This window comes from Pongo abelii, chromosome 8 (genome assembly GCF_028885655.2).
Source record: "Pongo abelii isolate AG06213 chromosome 8, NHGRI_mPonAbe1-v2.0_pri, whole genome shotgun sequence".
Lineage (NCBI taxonomy): Eukaryota > Metazoa > Chordata > Mammalia > Primates > Hominidae > Pongo > Pongo abelii.
Window position 1 is genome coordinate 6597610 of NC_071993.2, and position 19641 is coordinate 6617250.

General features: G+C 43.4%; 1 protein-coding gene across 3 annotated transcripts in view; it reads right to left on the bottom strand.

The window, feature by feature from the left end:
- PRKCQ (protein kinase C theta) overlaps positions 1-19641 on the bottom strand; it is a 165311-nt gene that overhangs the window by 71103 nt on the left and 74567 nt on the right. For all 3 annotated transcript variants that reach the window (XM_024253393.2, XM_054521886.1, XM_054521888.1), the window contains 6 exons: positions 14477-14639; positions 13292-13323; positions 13108-13193; positions 7699-7828; positions 2105-2214; positions 1215-1332 (listed from right to left, as the gene is read on the bottom strand). In XM_024253393.2, the coding sequence (XP_024109161.2) occupies positions 1215-1332; positions 2105-2214; positions 7699-7828; positions 13108-13193; positions 13292-13323; positions 14477-14639 (639 nt within the window). The remainder of the gene's footprint in view (positions 1-1214; positions 1333-2104; positions 2215-7698; positions 7829-13107; positions 13194-13291; positions 13324-14476; positions 14640-19641) is intronic.

Consider the following 19641-nt stretch of genomic DNA (forward strand, 5'->3'; position numbering starts at 1 on the left):
TCAAGGACATCTAGGGATTTTAACCAAATTTTAGGAAAAAAATGATTTTCAATTGTTTGCATGGCTCACAAACACAGTGGCATCAATTTCTACAATTTACAGTGTGAGAGAGAGAGGAAATGAAATCTAGCAGATTTTTAAAGATCTGAACTACATCATTCATCCCAGAATTCAAGTCAAGATGCTGCCTATGTTGGCCGGGTGTGGTGGCTCACACATGTAATCTGACAACTTTGGGAGGCCGAGGTGGGCGGATTGCCTGAGCTCAGGCATTCGAGGCCAGCCTGGGCGACATGGTGAAACCCCATCTCTACTAAAATACAAAGAATTAGCTGGGTGTGGTTGCGTGCGCCTGTAGTCCCAGGTACTCGGGAAGCTGAGGCAGGAGAATCCCTTGAACCCACAGGGTGGAGGTTGCAGTGAGCTGAGATTGTGCCACTGCACTCTAGCCTGGGCCACACAGCAAGAGTGTCTTCAAAAAAGAGAAAAAAAAAAGATGCTGCCTATATTGATCATTGCTAAGACATGGTCTCCTTGACTGCCTGGCGACCCCTCCTAAATGTAACCCAAACCTTTCTTTTACATTTTTAAGTTGATTTGAAGTCAGAGAAAACATAAGAGAACTTTTTAGGAATTTCCCCTGCCTACAATAGTCTCTATATTTTTAAATCCCTAGGTTTATCTTTCATACTCTTCCAAGGACACTAAGTATTTTAGAATGTATGCTGAAATGACTCAGGTCTCAGAAACATGGGTCATATCCACTCATGAACTGCTTTCAAACAGTAGGTTGGAAAATCTGCCATCATGTCATGAAAGTGGCTTTGAGTCCTTCTCTTTCCTACCCTTAAATTTAAGTCTCAAAGGTGCAGAGTGAGAATGTCTTCTGTGGCCTTCCCACCATCAAATTTTAAGACAGATTTATTTCTGTGAAACCATTTGACACTGACAGAACGTAACATGCTGAAACTCTAAGAAAACATTTGCGGTTGTTCCCTCCAGACCTATCTCATTTTCTAACCCCCATCTCCTGCCTTTTACAAAGGTAAAATGTTTTAGTTTCTTTTCTAAGAAGTGGGAGCCTCTTAACTGGTAGCTGGAGGTGGATCACCTATCAGACCAGGTAAGCTGATAACTTAAATCCAGGGGCATCAGGTTAGGGTTAATTGAGATTAATGACTGACATTGATTAGATTGCTGACCAGGACAGCTACCTCTTTTTCCCGGTGTTGGTAAACATAGCGGCCTTGCTTCATTTTTGATGGAGCATGGGAGACCAATTTCAACCGGACCTTCTCTGAAGATCTGTTCAGTATCTCTTAAGCAGCGAGCCTAGATGACAAACAGAGAGTCAGACCACCCACCCACCCACCATTGATGGAACAGCTCAGCCTGCTAACCATGGGGACAAAAGCCATTTAAAATTTTTAAATGCATAGGGTCACCAAAGCTCTTCTTTTCCTCAATGTTCTTTTGGAACCCCATATTCTGGGAGAGTCTATCTACTGTATTTTATGCATTAGCAGAACATGTTTGCTTCCACACTTTTCTGGGGCTGACAGGATTCTCTCATGCTGTCTACGTCATTCCATCACAAATAAGGACAGGTGGTTAATGGATGGGAAAACAGCTGATACAGGCAATGCCAAGTCTTAAAGAGGGTTTATCCTTGGATCTAGGAATTCAGCTAATGCCAAGGCAGTAAACAGCAGGGCAAAAGTTGCCCTGGACTCGGTGTTCCGTGAGGACTCTGGGGATGATGCTAGCACATAAGTGTTTTCCCCCAGGCTATTCTATAACCCGAATATATTCACATAAAGCTGTCAATGAATCTTCAATAACTTTAATGAATTTATTTGTTTCTGCAATGCGCATGCCATGAAGAATTTAACATTTTATAAAGATCTGCATAATACAAATGCATTAAATAAATATCTCAAAGATGGGGGGTGTGGGCATAGATATGAAAGCCAAGGGCAAGGCCGGTGCTCAGAAATACATCCCGGCATTTCCCTTAGGGTTGCCACAGGTGAAGCAGCAGAAAGGCATGGGCATCCTTGCTGAGCGGCCATGGTGGGAATGTGTCCACGGCACATGCTCCTACCTGTTGAGTGCTCTCAATCATGGCCAGCGCTTCAGCCATTAGCTTCTGGTTTATGCCACAAAGGTTGGCCACCTTTGTCTGGCATCTGTGATGCACATTCATGCCACATGCTGGAAGGAAGAAGGCGGATGGTGAGCAAGAGTGGAAGAACCCCCTGGTGCTAAGCAACTCTCTCTGGAGGTAAGATAGAGCCTTGCGGATATGGAGGAAAGCCTAAGGTGCCATGGCTGGAAGGAAGTTGACCCTGGCTCTCCATGGTAGTGATCCACGTGCTGGAAGGGAAGTGAGGTAGGAGGTGGGACTCAACTCTGGAGGTGGGGTTCAGACGCCAGGCCAAATTGAAGACTAGCTAAAACAGGGACAGGGCAGAAGCAGCTTTCCAGAAGACACCCACCTGTGTGCCAGGTCAGTTTACCAGAAGTTACCACCCTTTTTCCAGGAACTTAATTTGCATGTAGCTAAAAGTGGGTATAAACAGGATTGCAGCACTGCCCTGAGCTGCTACTCTCTGCCTCTGGGGTAGCCCTGTTCTGCAGGAGCAGTCATGGAGCTGTAACACCAACAGAACTGTAATACCATTGGCCAATGAAGCTGTTTTCTTCCACCAACAGTCAGCCCTTGAATTCTTCCTGGGCGAAGCCAAGAACTCTCCTGGGCTAAGTCCCACTTTGGGGCTCACCTGCCGTGCATCAGAAGAATGTTCCTGCCCACTCCAGTCTGGGCGATGAAGAGCTTCCCCCAGACTTTAGGTTGAAGCCCAGGAGGCAGCCTCAGCCTGCAGATGGATATCAGATGGTGGAGCTGGAGTGTATATGTGGGAAGGGATGGAGTAGGAAGAGGCTAGCAATGCCAGGAGAGGTCACGGCAGAACACACCTAGCAAGACTGGACCAGGCATGAGGGCCTCAGCTTTGAAAAAAAATCACAAAACTCTACACATGGTGTGGAAACAGAAAGCCACAGGCTTCACCAGTGTGGGCTTAGATGAGGACGCCAACAGCAACCGGGTGTTAGAGCACATTGCCCAGTCTCCAGGCCCCTGTACCCATGCCTCCTCAAAACTTTGTGTGATTATGGGAAGGGTAGAGGGCCCCAAGAATTACTAGATGAGAATCTTAACTAAGTGGATCTCAAAGTCATAAAGAAAGTGATATTTCTTGCACGCATGAACTGATGGCTTAAATTCACATCTACAACCTAGTTATAAAAGGTAACTCAAAGAAAAAGAACCAAAGTTTTCTTTCATCTTTATAAGTCACATGAGATGTTAAAGAAAAAGAAAGAGGAGAGGGAAATACTTGAGCACCTGTCAGGTGGGTGGAGAAAGGGGTGCTGGTGGCAGCTTGCACAGCATGGACACTGTGTGACCTTGGGCAAGTCATGCATGCTCTGGGGGCTCCCGATTAAGGATCTCCAGCACTGAACTCATGATCTATACAGGATTCTACTTTGGGGCTCCTACGATTCAGGGTGAGTATTCTGATTCATGAATCTTGAAAACAGTAGCATAAAATCTAACTTCCATTGCCAGTGACCAAGAGATCCCTCTTGGACTGGAGAGCGTGTGCCCATGTGACTGTGTAGAGACAATTATTAGTTTTAGAAATTCAAATTTTGCTTATGAAACATCACCATTAAAGTCTGGGCGCAGTGGCTCACACCTGTAATCCCAGCACTTTGGGAGGCCGAGGCGGGCAGATCACCTGATGTCAGGAGTTTGAGACCAGCCTGGCCAACATGGTAAAAACTCATCTCTACTAAAAATAATAATAATAAAAATTAGCCAGGTGTGGTGGTGCACATCTGTAATCCCAGCTACTCGGGAGGCTGAGACAGAAGAATCACTTCAACTTGGGAGGTGGAGGTTGCAGTGAGCTGAGATCGTGCCACTGTTCTCCAGCCTGGGAAACAGAGCGAGACTCTGTCTCAAAAAAAAAAAAAAAAAAAAAGAAAAAAAGAAAAAAGAAACATCACCATTAAAATACAGAAAAATCAGATATGAAGATTTCCAAACTCCAGCTGACAGAGTCTGTGAGTAGAGAGTGTTGTAATAGAAGCAGGCACTAGGTGCTATGACATCATGCAGTCTTAATTTTATCTGCTGATTTGCACATGTGTGTGCAAAGAAGCTTAGCACAATGACTGGCATCGAGTAGGTGCTCAACAAATACAACCTCCTTTTCATCTTCATAATTTATTGCATAGATGTAGATATTAAAATATTTAGGTGAAATTTGGGCAACCCTCACCTGTAGTTTTCACTGGTCCACTCTTCTTCAAATAGCTCAATAATAAAATAAAATAAAGCAGAATTTTCTATGTAAATAACTATTACTTTTTTTTTTTTTTGACATGGAGTCTCGCTCTGTCACCCAGGCTGGAGTGCAGTGGCACGGTTTTGGCTCACTGCAACCTCCGCCTCCCGGATTCAAGCGATTCTCCTGCCTCAGCCTCCCGAGTAGCTGGGATTACAGGCGCCCACCACCACACCCAGCTAATTTTTGTATTTTTAGCAGAGACAGGGTTTCGCCATGTTGGCCAGGCTGGTCTCCAACTTCTGACCCCAAGTGATCTGCCCACCTTGGTCTCCCAAAGTGCTGAGATTACAGGTTTGAGCTACCTCGCCCAGTCAACTATTAACCATTACTAGACCTAGTATATAGGCATAGATATACACAGAAAAATTCACCTGAAGCAAAATCTTTTCTGCATATTTAAAATCTTTGTTGTTGTGTTGTTGTTGTTGAGACAGGGTCTTGCCCTGTTGCCCAGGCTGGAGTGCAGTGGTGCGATCATAGCTCACTGCAGCCTCAAACCCCTGGGTTCAAGCCATCCTCCTGCCTCAGCCTCTTGTGTAGCTGAGACCACAGGTGTGCACACCACTACACCCGACTAATTTTTTGATTTTTTGTAGAGATGGGGGTCTCACTTTGTTGCCCAGGCTGGTCTCAAACTCCTGGGCTCAGGCCATCCTGCCACATTGCCCTCCCAAAGTGCTAGGATTACAGGTCTGTTACCATGCCCGGCCTAAAATCTTTACTACAGAAAGGATTGTTTTTTTTCATGATTGTGCTCCAAATTCCACATTGTTGGCATAACTCGCATAACTCACATTTGCCCTATTTAGAAGGTGTTAGGTTTTAACTTGGGTAGCCCCAGCTCCATTTTCTTACGCATCACTGTAACACCAAGTGAGGTTGTCAGCTAGGATTGAACACAGGGGGATGGAGTTTTACTTTGCTCCTTAAAACTGTAGCCACATGTAGGCTTCTCTGTGACTTGCCTGGCCGTGAAGAAAGGCCACCACCATCTTCACAACAAGGTCCTAAGTCTTTGTTACTAACCTATCGGGCTATAACTCAGTTTCTTGGAGAGCATCAAAGAGTCCCTTTGGATGACTGTTTTCTTGGAATTATTGTGGGGAGAGAGAGAAGGCAGAGTAAAAGGCTAGAGGAGGCCCTACTTAAGAAGACGGCTTGTAAGGAGGCAGGATGAAAGGGAGGCAGAGAGGGAGGGAAGAGAGCTGGAGAAGAGGGCGAGAAGAGTCCAGAGAGGAGGATGCAGGCATGCGGGGTGAGCACAGTGGAGGGGCAGGGACCCAGTGGGGCGTGTCAGAAGCAAGAATGGAAAACAAACCAGGGCAGGGGAGGGAGGGGAGAGGGGACAAAAGAAAAGGGGGAAGGGAGCACTTGAAATGAAGGTGGTAGGAGAGAGCGGGGAACAGAATGGAGCGGAAAGGAAAGAATATTCGAGGAAAGAAATGAAACAAAGCAGGCATGAGAGCCGTGAAATAACGCCCAGGAACCCCCGGGAAGTTCTAAGCTGTGCCGCGGCGCTGCTGGGACCAGCTCTTCCTGCAAGTGGATTCTCGGGCTCCCAGGACAGAGAACCCGACCTGAGACCATCACAGGAGAACCAAGAGGCGAGAATTTCTTTATTCCTGTTTCTGTGGATACGGTCAGGATGCAGGATGCCGGGACACTATGTTTTGCCTCTGAACTCCTAATGAACTCTTAATACCCTGCCTATCCATGTCTTCTTGAACAGGGGTGTAGAGAAAAGCGTGTCAGTGTCCTTTGGGGCCAGGAATGGATTCTTGAGGCTAATGTTGGCCTCCTGTGATGTCTGCTTTAGGTAATGATTTGAAAACCTAACCCCTCCTGCCTCCACAGAGAGGTCGCTCTGGGTTCCACCAGACATGTGAACAGGATTGGGATGAAGAAAGGGAGAATGCGGAAGATGCTGCACCGCCTTCCATCATGTACCTCATTACTCAAAAGAGAGGACATACATTAGTCAGTAGCACTGATCAAAATAGGGCTGCCAAGAAAAAATAAAGTGGCTTATATATTTAATACTTCATCATAAGAAAAGGTCTGCGCTCACCAGTCATGGTGACTCACTCCTGTAATCCCAGCACTTTTGGAGGCTGAGGAGACAAGATTGCTTGAACCCAGGAGTTTGAGACCAGCCTGGGCAACATAGCAAGACCCTATCTCTAAAAAAAAAAAAAAAAAATAAGCATGGTAGCACAAGCCTGTGGTCCCAGCTACTTGAGAGGCTGAGGTGGGAGGATTGCTTGCGTCCAAGAAGTCAAGGCTGCAGTGAGCTGTGATCGAGCTACTGCACGCCAATCTCCAGTCTGGGCAACAAAGTGAGATCCTGTCTCAGAAAAAAAGTAAAAGAAGAAAAAAATCAGAAGCTGTCTGTATGCAACAGGTGGTTCTCCTTTTGGGGCTGTATTCTCTGGGCTCTGCCCACGTCTCTCCCCAACCAGAAAGCAGAGTGCCTTGTCAGTTCTTGTGGGTTTTTTTTTTCTTCCCTCGTTCTTAATCCTAGTGTAACAGCATCTCAGCTTCTAAATGTTATCGCCTTAGCAACTTGGAGTTGTACAGCAAGAAAGCCTTGCCTCATTTCCTTTTTTGATGGTAGGTCTGAGAAACTCCATCAATAATGAATGGCAGGTTAGGCTCTGCTGCGATCCCGGCCTTGGGGGAAAGACCAGAAAACAGGCAATGGCGGTCAGAACTGGGCCGGCCTCTTACTGGGCACTTGGAGTCACAGCAATGGTTTAGGGATGGATGCTCAAGCTAATGTTACAGAATTTCTGTGCAGGACCATGCGTCAGCCAAATGAATGTGCTGGGCTTGCTCCTTGATGAGATGACAGAAAGAATCTTACTGGCTGGTGCAAAGGAGAAGGGTTAGGGTACCACACAGCTAGACCTGTTGGGATTAGGAAGGGGCAGCCCAGAGCCCACTGAGGAAACTAGTAGTAGAAAGACCAGTGAGAGGAGAAACACTGTCTTCATTTCCCCCAGGGCTATGGCACGGCAGAAGGTGATGGAGCTAGGAGTTTGACCTTGAACCTGAACTGCTGTGCTCTCTTCTGGGATGTGGGGGTGGGGGTGTTGCAGGGTGCAAGGAAAGGAACGTAGTGGCTTATTGCCCCAGAAGACCATACTTATGATCATGACTTGTCTGGGCTGGGTGTAGAAGTTGTATCCCCTACATCCTCCCTCCAGTTCCCCAGAAAGCCTCGCTCCATCCCCTACGGGGTCCACGTCGGGCCATACTCATCCCCCACTGGACTCACCATCACACTTGAGCCCTTGCCGTGCCAGTCCCCACAGCAGGGTCCCACAGTGTTCACAGAAGGTTGGGCTCTTGTAATTGTAGACCTTAAATCTGTGTGGCATGTCAATTTTGAATCTCTCCTTGTGGAACTGAAAGAAAGGCAGAAGGTGAAATCATGCGTGTGTCCCTGGGGCCCCAACTTTGGATGTTCTTGCAGATACCTTAGCATAACTAACAGAGATCATAATGAAAACACTGGCATTGTGTGCATTTTAAACCATGATTGTCACTTGTCAAGCCCTACAGTCATGCCTGAAGAAGGCAGGCAGCCCTCAGCAACTGTACATGAGGGGGCATGCTTGCCTTCTGCATGTAGCAAGAACCTTGCAGACAGCTGAAATCTGAGGCATTTACACAGACAGGCTAAAAGCTCAGGAAAACTGCACAAGGGTTATTTAAAAAAAGTGCTAAGGAAACACTGCTCCCATTTAAATAGATGAAGATTCCCTTCCTGTTTTACTATAAATATTTCCTCTTCTCTTTCAGTCCAGAACTAGTGCTTTTAACCTTTGGAAGATGTAAAAAAAAAAAAAAAAAAAAATGCCTTCTTTAAAGGAAACATTTCTATGGGTTTATCAGTATTACTGCCTAATGTGAGAAGCATTTTCACACCTATTATTCATGAACTGAGGTGGCAAGAGGAGGGAGCAGTTCCTGCCAGGTGCGGTTAACAAATACGTCACATGCATCATCTATTACACAGGTGATATCTCACGTAATCCTCAGAATACCCCTTTTGAAGTCGCTTCTATTAGTATCCTCCTTTGACAGATGAGGAGATAAAGCACAATGAAGGTAAGAAACTTGCCCAGGATACGCAGCTCTAGAGCTGGGATATCTATAAGCTTGGCAGTCAGAATCAGAGCCCAGCCATTCTCTTTTCTGTCTCAAAATAAATGTGAAGGCTTAGCGGGATGGGGAGAGGGGAGTGGGAGAGGGATGCTAGTGATCGACATATAATTTTTTTAAAAACAGTTTTCCAGAGTTTAAATCAAACTTATTGCATGAACAACAACAAAACACTTGGGTAGTTGGATTCCTGGTAAGAATGTCAATATTCTTGTGCAGGATAAAATGCTTTATTTTCTAAAGGTTTATAATCTCTGCAGAAGTTTCTAATTCAACAGTTCCTTTGGGAAGGTGCATAGCAAAGATGCCTTATTCATCAGCACAGCAATAGATCTAACCTTCCCACCAGGGGTACTGGTCAGCGTTGGTTCTTTAGAATGGCTGTGTAGAATTGATTAAAAATTGCTCAGCACTTACTATAGCCATTTTCAACCAAGAAAAAAATAATTTTCAGGGCTCACTTATATTCCACAGTTTAAATATGGACAATTAATAGGTCAAGGTCCAGGCTGGAAGGGGACCACTTTGAATCTTGAATGCAGAGGCAAATGGCTCAAGACACCGTGGCTGATGAAGACGCTATGTACACGCTTTCCAGTATGAAAACCAATGAGCTACATGGGGCTGGTGAACACTTGAAAGGTGGTGAGTTAGAGCTGAGATGTGCTGGACATGTAAAATAATACACCCTGGAGTTTGAAGACTTTTGTATAAAAAAATTACTTAAGACATCTGAATTTTCCAATGTCAACTTTTTGTTGAAATGATATTTGAACAGATTGGATTAAATAAAATGTATTTAATAAAATTAAATTAATAAAATAAAATTTTATTTAATAAAATAAAATTAATTTCACCCATTGCTTTTTTCTTTATTTAATGTGGGCTACTTGGAAATGTAAAATTACACACGTAGCCCTTATTCTATTTATTTCTATCGGACCATACTGCACCGGGGTAGAGGAACAAAAGAATCCCAAAGATGATGTCCCCTTGAGTGAACAAGAAATCAAAATATCCTGGGAGAAGATAATATCACAGACATTTATTTATGTAGCTGACAGTTTCTCAAGACTTTGTACCAGGGACTTTGTTAGTCATTGAGGTTAACAGTGATTCAGAGATTTGCGTTTTTTTCTAGAAAAACTGAAGGCATCAAGTAAAGGAAGAAGTCTGGGATGTGAAAATTTGATTTAAGCAAGCAAAAACATGGTCTGAGAGACTGTCATCTTAATTTTAGTACCAGCTCTGCCACTTACAGGTGATCAAACATGAACAAACTACTTTAACCTCTTTGAGTCTTAGCAGAATCACCGGTTAGCACAAGTTTATCCCCTTCTGGTTCTAAATGTTATAAGAAATTCTACTCTGGAAAAACCCAGCCACTTCGCCTTCTCTGAACCTGCCCCTTTGTTGGAGAAAATCACACTCCCGAGCAGGCTGACTCTGTCAAATTCAAATGGACTTTCAGCTCTGCTTCACAGTCTGATTGCTTTTCACGAGTCACCTTGCTTTCTTTAAGATAATTATCTCATAGATCTTCTTTTTTCCTCGAAGGCACTTGTTGCTTTCTCTTTTCCTTCCTCCAGCCGTCAAACTCCACGGTGGACACATGCAGTCTAAGGGGAGCGCCTTTGTGTGCCCACCACCAAAGCTTCACACCTATCCCCATCAGCAACTGTGTTGCCCTACTGCCTTCTGGTTAAACTGTGGAAGCGCCAGGGACCAGTCTCCATCAGAGCTCAGGCCCTCTTCGCTTCTTGCCAACAGACTTGAGTGTTTTGTTTATCTGTCTCTCCAGCTTCATCCATGTCTCCCTGGCCACTGGAGCACTTTCCATCCTTGGGGTCTCATTTCCCAGCCACTGTTCTCTGTCCATCATCTCCTTCACGGTTCACCTTCTTCATAATATTAACTTACAGGTTGTTTTCATGTCATCCCCTCAGTCACCCTTCATGCAGGTCAATCAGACTAACGCCTCCAAGATGCCCCTTACATTTCTCTGTTTAAAGCCTGTGAAGATCTGCACGTGGGCCTCAATTTCAACACCTCAACTGCACAGAACACAACCCACCTCTTCTTCTTCTGGTTTCTGTAACTTCATAGACTCCGGGTGTAGGAGGAGCGCTCTCTAAGCCCAGTTTCTCAATGTCTATCTCTATCCTTTATCTTCTACTTAACATCTCATTTTAGATTCCTTTGTAGTCAGTCCTGAACTTTCTCTATTTCCTCACCAGGCAATCTCTTCAGCAACTTTAAAATCTACCTATATGATGGTCACTGTCAAATTTATAGGTTCGGGCCCTTGTCCCAGAGGAATTCCAAGCTCATGTGAAATTGTCTATTTGATGCTTCAACTTGGATGTCCACGTCTCAGACTCAACGTGTCCAAACTGGAAAAATTCATCTCTCCTTCCAGTCTTCCTCACTCCATCGTGACTCTGTTATCTACCACACTGCTTGGCCTCGGGCAGAAGCCAGAACCTGCAGCATCATCCTTATATCCACCTCTTTCATCTAATCTTTTGGCAAATCCAGTCATTTCTAACATCAAAATCACCTGAGAACCTGCCCCTTTTGCTCCATCTCTGCTGACGTCTCACTGGTATAAAGCACCAACCTCCCCGCCTGGGGGATTCCTTCCATCTCCTCTGGTTTTACTTTCACATCTCAATGCACTATTTCTACTACAGCATCCCAAAGTGGGTTTTCTACTACAAGTTGCACAAAAATACAATCACTTTTCCAGGCTCCAAAGAAACACAGCATGACCCAGACGTTGGCACATTCCCCAGTGTGGGCTTCTAGTCTCCACAGCCCTTGCAGCTCTCACCACACTGATCCCATTTCAGTTCCTGGAACACGTTGGACTCTCCCTCAGCAGGGTCTTCCAGCCTGTAAGGAGGTTCCTTCCTCCTGCTCTTCCTGTAACCAGCTCTGTCACTCTTCAACTGTCAGTTTCAATGTTCCCTCCGTTGGGGAGATTCCTGGACCACGGAGTCTCAGTAGGCTACCTGCTTACTCTCCATCCTTGCACCTTGTTCACTATCTTTGTAGCATTTAATATAAATCGAAGCCATACATAGCTGTTTGTTTATTATCTGTTTGTCCAACTTTGCAGGACCACATCTGTTTTGTGTTATGCTGTCATTGGAAGAACACAGTATCTTCCATGAATCAGATACCCAGTGAGGATTTGTGGAATGAAGGAAAGGGTGGGAGAAGGAAATCAAAAGACTTCATAATGACTTACAGAGTGGAGTAATAGACATTGGAGACTACAGGTGGCAGGATGGGAGGGAGGGAGGATTGAAAATTACCTATTGGGTGTAATATTCACTCTACGGATGGTGGGTTCACTAGAAGCCCAGACTTCCCCACTAGGTAACATAGGCATAGAAGAAATCTGCACTTGTAGACCAGGTGTGGTGGCTCATGCCTATAATCCCAGCACTTTGGAAGTCCGAGACAGGTGAATCACCTGAGGTCAGGAGTTCGAGACCAGCCCGGCCAACATGGCGAAACCCCATCTCTACTAAAAACACAAAAATTAGCCAGGCGTAGTGGCATACGCCTGTAATCCCAGCTACTCAGGAGGCTGAGGCAGGAGAATCTCTTGATCCTGGAAAGCAGAGGTTGCAGTGAATCAAGATCACACCACTGCACTCCAGCCTGGGTGACAGAGTAAGATTCTATCTCAAAAAAAAAAAAAAAAAAAAAAAAAATTGAAAAAAAAGAAAGCTGCACTTGTACCTCCTAAATACACACAAATTTTTAAAAATTTAAAATTCATAATGATAGGCTGCCCACGTGCTAGCCCAGTTTCCCCCCTCCATTAGGTAAAATGTAATTTGTCTTCAGATTATACCTCAAAGTTTATTCTAAAAGAAATATTTGCTTCTCAACATAAAATTATGCCTCTGTTATTATCTCTAACCTTGTAAATGCCATGTTGCTATATCTTATCATCATTTGCCTTTATTTACTCTTTTACTGTCACTTCTAGCTGGGGGTGCCACAAGGATTGTTCTCATATAATTAATCTAAACTATGGTTTCTGGCCACTTTCTATACCATTTTTCTGGGAAAGTAGAGCCATGAAAATTCTTCCTGTATATAATTTGTGTATATTTAGGAGGTACAAGTGCAGATTTCTTTGTTTTTTTCTTTTCTTTTTGAGACAGAGTCTCACTCTGTTGCCCAGACTGGAGTGCAGTGGCATGGTCCTGGTTCACTGCAACCTCCGCCTCCCGAATTCAAGAGATTCTCCTGCCTCAACCTCCTGAGTAGCTGGGATTACAGGCGTATGCCTCCAGGCCTGGCTAATTTCTAATTCATCCTCTGGTTTGGGTAATTCGGTAAGAATCATTATTGAAGAGGAAAGAGTTTTGGGGAGATGGATGTTCACTGATAAATGGAAGGATTCAAGTTCTGGCATTATTCTGAAGAATTCGTGGGCTGTAACATTTAACGTTCTGATAAAAATCACTGCACGTCAAAGAGGAGTATAAATACTCACCATGGTTTCTCGGCTATTGATAGCTGATCCTGTGCACTTTGCTATAACTTTATCAATACACTTCTTGTGAATTGCTGCATTGCATTCTGAAAAGAAAAAAAAATTGCAGCTTAAGATTTTCATAGCCTAAGGAATAACTAAATAAAAAGAATGATGGTAATACAACCGAAACCCTCTCACTTACGTCGGCACTGGTAGCCCTGTTTGTTCAGGCCCCTGTAATAAAGCACACGCTGATTTATTTCAATGTTGGCATCAACATCAGCATCAACAGCGTTTAAGAGGTGAATGAGATCTCATAATCCCCTAAGATCACAGAGCAGTTTCTGATCAGCAGCCCTGTTGTATCATTTGCCAAGAGTGTTAACAGAGAGTTTTTCATTTGAAGCTGCTTTTTAAAAAGTTTGATAATTAAATAAATGAGAACTGGCTGATTTCTTTTTCATCGTTGTATTTTCCAAACAAACATATAGAGATTAAAACACATGAATGAAAATGCATGCATCACAGACTCTTCGTCGCACATCTTCCTGTGCTAGATTTAAAAATTCATGTCCTCGCTGAGCTCACTACAGATGAACAAAGACATCTGTAACATTTTATTTCCTCTTTCTGAGCATCTGAGAATATTTGCAACCAACAAAGTCTCACACGCAGGACCGATTCCTGAGTGACATCCATGATTAGAGAGAAAGGAGGTTCAAGTGATTAGACGAAAGCAGGTTGATGAAAACCCGCCAAGTCGATCTGGCATGTGGATACCCTGGTTACATGGGAGCTGTGCTTTAACAGTTTCTGCAGTAGCCTAAAGGGAAGAGTATCCCTTAATAGGCTAGGATGCTGAGAGCCAGAAACAGAAGTCATTTCAAGTCTCCACTCTGTCATAGCCTTTGCTATGCGGTTACTGAGGTTTAAACTGATCTGTTTGATGGCTATTAAGATACCCAAGAGCCTCATAAGCATTTAAACCATTAGCTACAATGGCAAAGTGCTGCCTGCTGCAAAAAGTAGCACCAGCAGGGTCGGGCCATTAGGTGGGGGAAGTTTTGACTATAAAACTGGAAAACTGCTTGTAATAAAGGTACCTTTCACTTCTGTTCCTTCCCACTTACCCCCAATAGCCCCCCTCATTGAGGCAGAAACTAAAATCCCATGGGCATTTTTCCTGCCTAGACCTGGCTTCGTCATGCACCTGTTTTATTGGATCACACCATTTGAACCTTCTCAGTTCAGGCAAGGTCCCTGAAAACGCTGCGGTAGCACTTACTCCAGCACACCCCCCATGGTGGAGCATGCCAGCCTAGAGGATTAAGCAGATGCAACAAAATGCATAACCCGAAGCTTGGAGGGAGATGCCAAGTTACTGTACCAGACAAACTCGTGGCAGACAGAGCAAAATGTGGGCTGTGGGAAGAAGGTGGCGGTGAACTCGTGGCACTTGACGTGGTGGACCTTTGCCTGCTTGATGGCACCCCGGCGCTGATGCAAAGCAAAGAAGCCTTCCGTCTCAAATTCACTCATGTCCTTTGTGTCTACAGGAAGAGAAAGGGGAAGAAGGTGAAGTTCTGCAACAGGATGACTCCTATTCCAAGCTGGGTCAGGAGGGGAGGGAGACGGGTAAGGGATGGAGGAGGACCAGCACTGAGTACCTGCTGTAACATTCCAGGTACTCATTATGGTGGGTACCACACTAAGCATCTTTCCTCAAATTCTACAACACAGATTCATCATAGTGCATATTGTTAGAGGGTGAAAACAATATTGGATTGCTGGCTCAATCCTTCGCTCCTCTTTGACTGGGCTGAGCAATATATCCTCTTCAAGTTTCAAAACCAGAGATTAGAACTTTGAAGGTATCTATCAACCTCTCTTTGTCACCGTCAATGATGACTCAGTCAGAAAAGGCAGGAAGTGGCAAAGGCTTTCCTGTCTGTAATTCTAGAGAATCACATGGTTACTGACAGCATCTTGGGAACAGCATTTCAGAGGTGCCAGGATGCTTTACAGCAGGTTGTTGGAGACATGCTGGAGTAGACTGGGGGGAGCTGACCAGGATTTTGTGTGAGGGGAAAGGAACTTTGGGACATCGTGTCCTGGTTCCTGATGTCCACAGTGATCAGACACACCAGCTACCAACCATATTTACCAATGTGAAAAAGGCCAGAAAATTAATAGCTCACTGCATTTTTTTAGTGTCTAGGTAATCCTGTGCATTACCTAGTCATCAGCATCAAACCATCAGATTCAATCTATTCATTTTACTCTGGGCTCATGAATATTGGTGAAAGTGCTTTGGATAGTCACTGTTTACAGTGCCCTATACCTGGATGACATCTTCCCAAAGGGTTGAAAAACTAAGATAGTCAAATTATGAGAATACTCATGATGCCCTTGCTGAAGCCCAGGTCCTCATGAAACACCAAATTGTAAGGCAGTCATGGTTAAACAGCACAGTGGACACGCCAGCAGGTGTGAGAGAATAACACAAGGAACAGTAAAGAAATAAAAATAACCACTGCTGTAACAAAAATGATACACAAATAAATATGTGAATAAATAAATAAGGATAATGAATTTAAATCCTAGAGTTATAATTTTGCAATAGCTTGAAGACTCTCGGATTACTTCTTCTATTTTGTTACCAATACAGAACATTGAGGTTTAGTTAAAATAGCAGGTTCATCATATTTCACAATGAGTTAATAATATTCAAACTAAATTTCTTCTATTCTGGCTAAGCAGTGGCAGTAGCCTGACAATGTGTTCGGGGCAAATTATCTTCCAAGGTACCTTATTGTCCAATCCCTAACAGTGGCTAGACCAGAAACACTCTAGGTCGACAAAGGAGGAGCTGTGTGGGTAGAAACCTCCCACAGGAATCCAGCCACATCCCAGGACACAATGTAGGACTCAGGTCTTTTCTGTAGTGTTCACAGATCTGTTTTATGGCAACCCCAACTTCCAGACAAAAAGCATTTCCAGTAACCCTCTAACAGTTCCACAGATGGGACATAATACTTTGCCTAATGCTTTGAGAGTAGGTAATTTTGGTCTTTTTACCTGGAACTTGGCTGGAAATAATAGATTCGGCTTGGTAAATGAGGGGTTAAATAAGGATCACTGAGTTAATCACCTTCTTCCACAAGTTCTGGTCTAAATGTCCAAATCTATTTACAACTTGTGACTAGTATAGTAGGTCATTTGTTTATAACATGTGACTTGTTTCTATTTTGGTCCAGATGCAATAAAATAAAATAAAAATAAGTATAAATATACTTTTAAATGCAGGGAATGAAAGTGAATTATTCTGGGGACCATATACAGGTTTTTACTGTAAAAAATCATATATATGTTTATATGTATATTAAACATATTTTATACATATATCTATACATATGTTTATATACATATATGTCTACATATAGCTTATATTTTTATAAACTATAAATATATATAGTTATATATATAATTTGTACATTAGACTATAGTACTATAATTTTTTAAAATATCAGGAATTTCTAGAAATGAATTTATACCCTGTTATTTTCTGTGATTTTCCTCTATTTCAATCATTATAAAAGAGTAAACGTAAAAACATAGAATTCTTTAATTCTTTTTGTATTGACTATATTTATTTCTCTATTTACTAGTTTGAATGAGCTCATTGGTTTTTGCAATTTTTTTTCTTTTATACTAATGGATTCTAATCTATTTATGTGGTCTAACCTATCACTTGTTTGTAGTCAATCAAATTAAAGTTTCCTGAGCAGCTGTGAGTAAACTGCCTTGCTGAGTGTGCTGAAGAAACATATTATTCCTCACCCTTGCATGGCTAACAGTCAAGTCAGGGAGACATGGGACAGGCACAGAACAGCCAACCTTAAGAGGCAATATATGATGGTGTGGAATAGGCTCTGAGATATGTGTACCCATATTTTTTAGGAGGTAGGAAAAGAAATGGCAAAAGAGACCAAGAAGAGGCAGCTGAAAAATTAAGAGGAAAACTTGGACAACATCACATCAGGCAAGCTGAAAAGAAATGAAGTTTTCAGCATTGTATGATAGAGAGATATCAAGGAAATTGAAGGCTAAGAAGCAGGAACCGCTTGTGAGAACACATAATCTTGGAGACCCAGAATCTTAGGGTCTAAGAATAGAAGTAGAAGGGAAGAAAAAGGAACTGATAAATATAAACTACTTTTTAAAGGACTGTGTTAGGGAAAGAAAAAAAAACTCATGGAAGTAAAAAGGTGAAAAAAAAAGAAGAGATGGTGTTCAAGATTGGGGAAGATGGATAATGCAGTATGTCTTGGGAATGAGGAAGAAACCGCAGAGAGGAGGAGGAGTTGAGAATGTCAGAGGTAAAGTTTACTGATAGAGCAGGACTGCTGGGATGAGAGGTGTGCAACCAAGAAAGGGAGCAGCTGTCTCTGAGGCAGAGGAGCAGGAGGAGAAGGCAGGAGGAAGCAACTGCACCCTAAAGTGCAGAGACAAACAGAAGACAGGGTCTCAGCTGGGCGTGGTGGCTTATACCTGTAATCCCAGCACTTTGGGAGGCCGAGGCAGGCAGATCACCTGAGGTCGGGAGTTTGAGACCAGCCTGACCAACATGGTGAAACCCCGTCTCTACTAAAAAAAATACAAAATTAGCTGGGCATGGTGGCACATGCTTGTAATCCCAGATACTCAGGAGGCTGAGGCGGGAGAATCGCTTGAACTCAGGAGGCGGAGGTTGCGGTGAGCCAACATAGCACCATTGCACTCCAGCCTGGGCAACATGAGTGAAACTCTATCTCAAGAAAAAAAAAATACATAAAATAAAAAAAAAAATTAAAAAAAAGAAGATGGGGTCTCTACCAATTATATTGGAGGCAAGGTCAACCTCCCAGAATCAGATGAGATTGAGGCATCCTCAGAAACCAAGGAGGATGGGAATGGTAGGAATAGCTATTGTGTGGGAATCAAACGGAAATGAAGGAGATTTCTAAGTGCCAAGGTGAGTCCAGCTGAACAGTTCAACAGGCATTCATTGTGTACTTCATGTACGCCTCACCAAAAACTTGGTGCCAAAGTTAAAGGAATTAATGAGATGTGTTTTGATGGTGGCTGTCCTGCAAGGAGTTAAGAGTCCAGAGGGAAAGAAAATCGATGTGTCAGAACAGAGGTATTCACAGGATGCTATGGGACCATGGAAATGAGGAAACTATACCAGCTAAGGCAGGTGGAGGTAGGTGAAGGAGAGAAAGAGGGAAGTTGGAAAAGAAAGGTCCTGGCAGAAATGTTTCTGTGCTGAATTCTGGACAGGTAACTCCTACTAATGTGTGGGAGAAGGTATGGTGGGGAAAAGCCAAAGGTGCTCTCTCTGGGTGGAAGGGAACAAGCAAAGCTACAGAGCTAAGGTTCCTCAGGGTGTGGGTGGGGGTCCAGCACTAGCTGGGCATTGCCAGAGTGCAGAGGGTGAAACAGAAATGATCAGCAGTCACTTCCAGAAGATGTGTAGGTGTCAGATCAGTTTGAACACTTTCCTGCAGACAATTTGCAGATGCTGGAACACTGCAGCAGGGGCAGAGGTTTGATATGGTCAGATTGGAGCTTGGCATTGTTACTTCTAGGACCACCATAGGAGAATGGATGGGATATGGCAGGAGGTGGTAAGGATGTAATTAGATAATGAAATGGAAAAAATATTGACTAGACAACATGAACACAAATGATTGACTGATGCATTCATATGAAAGTTGAAAGAAAAGGAGGCTATAAAAATTACTTCCAGGTTTTGTGGAGTGAGTTATTATATAATTAAGTACTATAGTAAGTTACAAAAGAAATAGATTACTCGTGAATGTGGCAAATGTAATTTTGGATACTTATTTTAATTTGACCCCTTAAAATGTGTAAGTACAGGAAATCTGGTCAGAGAGGTCTGCTAAGAAGCCAAACATAGAGTCTGAACCATAGGAATGTCATCTAATACCATCTGTTTGTAACACACTTAGCTGTATGACTTTTTCTAGCAAAGCTGGGGAGAATGAGAGGGGAGAATGCAAGGTTTGGAGATCAGACTATCCATGGTAAAGGGGAACTAATGAGAGTAGAGTGCTGACAAAGGCTTATCATGGGAACCAGGCTAGGTAGAGTTAATGCCAGAAAGTGGGCTAATAAATGAGGTAAAAGATAAACTGGACTAAAGGCTAGTACTTATTGTCTGAGAATAAGGGCAGAATTGACAGGGGAGGAAGATGAGCTCTGAAAAAGCAAGTTCTGAGTGTGAGTCCCTGGAGGTGGAGAATTCTGAGTGATGATATGTGGGTTGAAGGTTGGTTACTGAATGGATAGAGAAGCACAGGAAGGTGTGAAATAGAAAGGTCGGTGGGGGGCATGAGATGACATTGGGGAATTCTGAAATTACAAGAGTAATAATAGGAGAACAGAGGAAGAAGAGAAAAAATGATTCCTGCTCAAAAACCCAACACAAGGGGATTTCAAAGAGAAAGAACAAAGTAGTCTGTTATGGAGAGCTGAGCCATTTACTTC